The 7,383-nt window shown below is 37.3% G+C and overlaps 1 protein-coding gene across 1 annotated transcript; it reads left to right on the forward strand.

Annotated features, from left to right (window-relative positions):
* Positions 1–967: 967 nt before the first annotated feature.
* LOC113066052 (neuritin-like) lies at positions 968–7,167 on the forward strand. The gene is made up of 3 exons (XM_026237648.1): positions 968–1,518; positions 4,003–4,147; positions 5,576–7,167. The coding sequence occupies exons 1-3, from the start codon at positions 1,464–1,466 to the stop codon at positions 5,802–5,804; spliced, it is 429 nt and encodes a 142-aa protein (XP_026093433.1). The 5' UTR covers positions 968–1,463; the 3' UTR covers positions 5,805–7,167.
* Positions 7,168–7,383: the final 216 nt, after the last annotated feature.

Here is a 7,383-nt window from a genome sequence, read left to right on the forward strand (position 1 = left end):
ACGAATTTGCACAAATTATAACGCTCATCCTACATTTACGTGACAGGCTACTTTTAGTTTGAAGCATTGATGATAACAAATAGTCTTCCATTAATTGTATATAATATTGAGTAGTAAAACTCATCTATACTGTCAATGAAAAAAAAAAAAAAAAAAAAAAAAAAAAGAAAGAAATGTGAAGAGTCCTCAGGGCATCCGTCTCCTGGGTTCAGTATAGTCTGGACTCTAAATGAACTGTCAGCGAGGAGCACACGGTTTCTACTCACTGCTCGGATTCTCCTTCAGCTAGAAAACCCTAGGTTACTTTTTAGTATTCTCCTCCTGAAGTCAGTGTTTTAGAAAAAAAAAAATATTGGTGTGCATCAGTACTCGGTGCTCATTGGTTGACAACAAATTCCGCTGACGTCAGCGGGGTAATATTTTTTTTTCTCTCCTAATATCACCCCATATAAATGTATTGTGTATTTTTCATAGAGCATAAATCATAATTTTCAGTAGCACAAATTGCAATTGTTTTTTTTTTTTTTTTTTTTTTTTTTTTTTTTTAGTAATAGGCTACTGAGGCATTATATTCCTGAGCCAAAATATAATTTTCACGATTCACAATAATAATAATAATAATAATAATAAATAGCCTACCCTTGGCCGAAATCATCGACATACTACAGTTTGCTTCGTTTACCTCAAATCACCACAGACAGACATTGATAACTTGCAGTTCTTTATTCATAAAAAGAACCACCAGTAACGATCAGTTCTGGACTAATAAGTCTCTGAATAAAATATGGGCACTTCATTCATCAAACCGTGCACTGCGCAGGGTCACATTTCCACAAATCATCAGATAGGTCTATATCCATAATTTAGGCCTACTACATGTAGCTTATACACAACACATCACAACCATCTCATGAAGAGGGAGCCTTTTTAACCAATCTCTGGCAACTTCAACTTCCAGGCACATGCATCAAGATTCCTGCATGTTTCAGTCTTGGCACCCTGGAGCAATGAAGTCTGCACGTGTATCCATATATGGGTCACGGGTCCACGTGTAAGTTTGACTGCGTGAGGGTGGATAGGTGAGACCACCGGAGAGCAGATATATGCGGACATCTCCGCGATCCCTGAAATACCAGTACAGTGCGAGAGGGGGGAGAAGGGGGCCAGCCCGGTCTAGCAAATGAGAAAATAGAGAAGTGGGGAGTCCGACGGTGAATTTTACGTCAGGCTTGAGACGTGGGCGTGAAGAAGGGAGAGAAAAAACACGAGGCATTACCGCCTTCTCTTAACGGGGTGCACCATTTCATTTCACCGCGCCGCCGCCGACAACGGAACAAATCACAAAGAGTTTCTGATTAGATGCGTGAACTAAACAGCGATGTCCGACGCTCAGATCTGGCAGGCTTTTCCCCTCACAACTATCTAAAATTGCCATATACTCCAATGGTTTTACTGGACGTAGAATGGGATTAACTTTGTCTGGAAGATATATTTCATTGTTTCTTGCTGTTCAAATAGGTAAGTCGATTATTTCTGTCGTTTAATTTGAGATGGGCTTTCCTTTTTAATCTTGTTTTAATCTTGATGTATAACTTAACACTTATAATTCATAGTAAACGCTATTTGAAGCTCGTAAAGGTATCATTTTGTTGGTTATATGTTTGTAGAGTGTAGGCTTTGTTTGTGGATATTTCAATTGCAATGTTACCGTCCCGACTGCGATTTAAAGGCTCGCAACTATTAGATCTGTGTCTTGAGTAAGACAATCAACAGTAAAATTATTTAAGGTATGTTATTTTAAATGTATAACAGTGGGGTAACATTGCATTGCATCTCCATTCAATGTTGGAGAATGTTCCGAAAAATAAAGCCCAGCAAATCTTATTGGAGCAAGTTGGTGAAAGTGTGGGACCGCCCGATCCTCCCTGTAATAAATTATTTATACCAATATAAAAAAAAAAAAAAAAAAAAAAAAGACGAAACGGCAAATATTCATTAAAATGATTGGATTAACAGATATTGCTTGCAAAGGTTTTATAGCCAACATGAATCATCAGTTTTATATGGTCCCATGTGTCCCTTAAGGCAATAACCACAAAATATAGCTAATTTACTTATAATTTAGTGAAAAATTGGTGTGCAATTATTATTATTTTTTTAATATACAAAATATACCATGGTCTTGTTCCTGTAGCTAATATTGTGTTTTGAAAGGGTTTTTTTTTTTTTTTTTTTTTTTTTTTTGCTGCAATGAATCAGTGCATCTCGTGCATTAGGATTACATCAGTAATGTTAGCTATGAATTGTGGTTGATCGTGAAAAAGCTGGTGCCGTTACCCAGTTGAATTTAATTAATTTGCCATAAACCCCCTCCTGACTTCACTGAACAGATTATACGGTGCCAGGTTGACACCGGTACCGCTGACGGGGTCTAGTAAAGTGGTCGTGACCACTAGTACAGTAGGATAGGTGAGTCTATATTAGATGCTCAGTTGTTTCTAAATATAGATCATCGCGCCTACAACGAAAAACCATTTTAAAAATTCACTGTTTGTTAGCAGTGTTGTTTTGTGCGACTGTTAATTCCAGAACAGACGGTAAAGGCAGGGAGGATTGAAATGTATTTTAAATATGAAAGCACACATCCCATTAAAGCACGGCTTTCCAAAGCGAGCTGTATGAGCATCTTTGTATTTCGCATCCTCATATCCGCCATGTTGAGGTCTGAATATTTCAATTATTTTAATAAAAATGCACGAAAGAGGTTATAGAGAGTATAAACCAAGGTATCGCATTTACGGGTTTATTTTCACTCGATATGATCTGTTGGGGGGATATGGATGTAATGTTCGTCGTAAAGGGCGATCTGTCCGTGAAATCACAGTTATAGCGAGATAATTCGTTATGTAAGCCGTCGAGGTGCGGCATTAACACCTTTAATCGTCTGTTTCAGGAATTTGTACAATAATTAAATAATTTTATAAGTTCATAATTTTGTGTCATTGCTGGATGCGATATTTAATGACTGCTCCAGCTATAGAAATGTATAGCATCAACTAACGACTTTTAATGATTTACGAATAAAAGATACATAACAACAGTCATGATTGCATCTATATTTTATGTTTCGATTTTTATTTAGCGTATAAGGCTTGCAGAATAGAATACGTGAATACATATAACGAATATAAAATAATGTAGGCACCTATGCATAATGTATAGAGAAATATACAATATATAACATAATTCATGTAATATAAAGTAGGAAGGCTGCTCGTGTACCGCATGAAATAAAACAGAGATATGTAGACTAGCATGCACTGCATGAAGGATCATATAGCAGGAAATGCGTATAATATACGGCTAGTATAGGCTTTATATCGAGGATGGGTATGTTTTGCATATAATTCATGCAAAGCATTTGATATAATGTAAAGACATTTGTGAGCTATACAATGTTGTGTGTTACAGGGTGTAAGCGTATTGCCCATGTGATTTATGGGTAGAGGCCCGGCCTGATTTGAACAGTGAAACAACTTAATTCTCGAGATCTCGCTATTTAACGAACCTGCAGAAGTCACAGGAGTTTAAGGTTCGTTAAGCAAAGGGATCTGGTCAACTGGTCATGTTGCGACTGCTGGTGACCTCCCAGTCCATCATCGAGTCCCAAATGTAATGGGGAGGAAGAGCATGTGTCCAAATCGTCTCATTTTCTCTAATATATCTGTCAGCGAAAAGAGACTCTTATTGGTTATACGAATCACTGAGAATGAAAATCTCACTTTACACAAGCCCACATACCCCCACCCTCATCATGAAACCATTACATCATCTTTTGTCCACGCGCCACCCTCATGCTCAACACACACGTTATTGTGTGCAAGTGTTGTATGCCTTATTTAATAGTACCAGAATAATTAAAATAAGACGAGCGAATAACAGAGAGTGCATTAGAAGAAAAAGAAGAAAACAGATGATTCATGCTAATTTCTCGTTTTCCAGCCTATCTGCTGCAGGCGGTTCGAGCGGCGGGGAAATGTGAAACAGTGTTCAAAGGTTTCTCCGACTGCCTGCTTCATCTGGGAGATAGCATGGCCAACTATCCACAGGAGCTGGGCGAGAAGGAAAACCTTCAGACCATCTGCACGTAAGGGAAACATGCATACACACAACAGATGAAATATACGTGTGTGAGAGATCGGGAGGGGGAGAGAGAAGCAGCAAGAGGAGCCAGATGGCACAGGGGCCCCTTGTTTAATTCGACAGCTCCATGAGCAGAAATAGAGCCGTGCAGGCAGTGCGCACTATTCACATTTCACCAGGTAATTACAATTAGATAAACCATCTCTACACGCCAAGGCCAAAGGTCAACATCCATAATTGGATCAGATCGGGAGGTAATGCACGATTATTGTAAGCGATCCGCCCTATAAAATAACGGGTTCTTTAACAGCCCTTACTGAACGGAAAAGTATCTAATTACAGGGACTGAAATTATTATCCCTTTCTTTCACTCTCTCTCTCTCTCTCTCTCTCTCTCTCTCTCTCTCTCTCTCTCTCTCTCTCTCTCTCTCTCTCTATATATATATATATATATATATATATATATTTTTTTTTTTTTTTTTTTTTTTCCGAAAATAAGTCTGCCTGCCGGGTTTTTAAATAAACGCTTATTATTATTATTTAATAAAATGAGATGCCTGTCTAAGGAGATGTGCCCATTTATTTTCCATATACTATTTTCCATATAGCCTATTATCTATTATTTCATATAATAGTCTATTGTTTCTGCTTGAGTAAAAAGCATTTACTTTTTAGTATTATATTGTATTTTATTTTTATTTTATTTTTTGGAGCGGATCTACTTGTGACCATGCGCGTGGTCATTTGTAGATGCAGGGTTTCGAATGTGGGTGTGTGTTCCTGAAATACATGAATAAATGATAGGCTCGAGAGTGGGATAGAGGAAGGGGGTGGGGCGCAGGAGGGGAGTTGTAAGAGAGCGGGAGAGATGGGGAGAGATGGGGAGAGATGGGGAGGGCCCTCGATATCACGTGATACGGAGACTTTCCCTTTGGAGCCGCACTACAACTCGGGTTTCCCTCGTGCCCCTTCTCCTCCTTCACGTGGCTAAATGTGGACTCAAGCATAGAGTTAAGATTTGGATATGTGAAAAAAAAAAATTGAAATGTTTAATTACTGTTATTTCTATGGTGGTTAAAATTCTAATGAAAACGGAAGTTTAATGCAGTCAAATAGTTTAAATCCTTTTTTGTTGAAATAAACGCATAAACCGAAAATACGGTGTTGTTAAACGGAAAGCAAAGCGAATCTCAAAACTGCTTCCCACATAGGCCTATATGATATTTTTTTTTAAAGAAGAAGAAAAAATGTGAGTTTCATTAGACCTATACTTAACAAAATAAATAAATGCATACAAATAAATAAAATAAAAATCTATTAAAAACAACAACAGCAATCATGTAAGATAATCGACTTGAATGTGTTAATATGATGTGAAGCGTGACTCAAATCAGACATGAGCAATGATTTGTTTTAAATGTTTGATTTGCAGTTACTGGGATGATTTCCATTCATGTGCGACCACTGCTCTGGCAGACTGTCAGGAGGGAGCCACAGATCTGTGGGAGAAGCTGAAAAAAGAGTCCAGAAATCTGGACTTTCGCGGCAGCTTGTTTGAACTGTGTGCGGCTGGGAACGGCGCGAGCCGATCATCGGTTCCGTTCGGCGTAACGCTGATCCTCACCGCACTGTCGGCGCTCGTCACGTGGATGCAGTTTTAACCCACGGAGAGAGAAGAAGAAGAAGAAATAAATAAATGAATCAAAGAAGAAAAAAAGAAAGAAAGGAGAAGGGAAAGACCAGACAAACCATCAACACAAGAATAAAAAAGAAAAATAATTTATGACGATCAAAAATAATCCTCACCCAAATGGATGTATAAACCTATTTCATCTGGAGAAAATACTTTTTTTTTTTTTTTTTTTTTTTTGCAAGAGACAATGGCTAAAAGAAGTCTTCTGGGAATGCTCAAGCACACTTGCCTGACTCTGGGTCGATATCATGAAATATTTATCAGATATTGAGTTGAAATGAAGGCCTGAATTTCTGAAAGGTCCTTGTTAGAAGTGTAGTATTTTATAAAATTACCGTCTATTATGAATGAATTATTACCGTAGGCTTTTCACATTTTCAACTGCCATCATGGATATAGCAAGATATTATCTCATCCGTTTGTTATATATGCTCTTTGTCGATATTTTGTTTTTAATTTGTCAAATTTATTTTAGTCAAGCCAAGTATATGGATGATGTGTTAGATGGTTGACCCACCAATCCAGAACAAAAATATAAGGAATGTCTCCAATAATCACGACGTTAAAAAATAGGCTATAAATAATAATACTATTTATGATAATAACACTTATAATAAATAAACCTCAGGAATGACTAAGGCATATATTTATTGGCATACAAGAGAGCGGATTATATATATAGGCTATATAAGATTTTATTAAGGAACAAAGAAGTGTTAAATGTAGCCATTAAAAGGCTTTGAGATAGTTGACTGTTGCCATTTCCCCCCAAACGATATTTTGTTCCATTCAAAGAAGAATTGTCTTTTTTTATGTAGGGCACATGACAGTAAGAAGGCAACACTTTACATTGCAGTGTCCATGTTGCATATACCAATGTGTAATTACAAGCAAGAGCTCCAGAAAACAGTTCCTCATCAAGTACACGTAGGTCATTGTATCACACAGTACGTACACTGCAACGTAAAGTGCGGCCTGTTTTTCTCCCGACAGTATCGTAGCACGAGAATATCTGGACCTTGACATTAATAGTTGGATGAGGTGAATTTTGCTAGCTTTATTTGATGTTGCCAAGGCATAGACCACGTTTCACTGCCTTCAGAAGATGTGTGTTTTGTTTGTTCGTTCGTTTGTTCGTTTCTGGGGATGTTGCATATGAAATACCTGAATATTCAAAACCATACTAGTAAATAAGAGATGAATGTGAAATGAAAAGAGAGATACTTTAACCTAAACCGTTTTAAAACAGATTGATTATACAGGTATATAAAATAGACTGCTAAAAGAAAAGTATTTAAAGTATTAAATAAAAACAGTTACTGTTTGAAAGAGATCTGTGTTGTTTTTTTTATTGATGTAGCCTTTGTGGTGATTACAATACATCTAAAACATGTTTTATCGAATACAGTCTAATTCATAACGGTTATACATTGCCTGCATAAAAGGAGCATTAATTAATAATGGTCAAATATGTATATTAAACTGCTAAGGCGTAGGTTCAACACGCAAGCGTTTCTCTTGCAGCTCCTCAAAGGGGCGTGAACGAG

The sequence above is a fragment of the Carassius auratus genome, chromosome 49 (assembly GCF_003368295.1).
Source record: "Carassius auratus strain Wakin chromosome 49, ASM336829v1, whole genome shotgun sequence".
Lineage (NCBI taxonomy): Eukaryota > Metazoa > Chordata > Actinopteri > Cypriniformes > Cyprinidae > Carassius > Carassius auratus.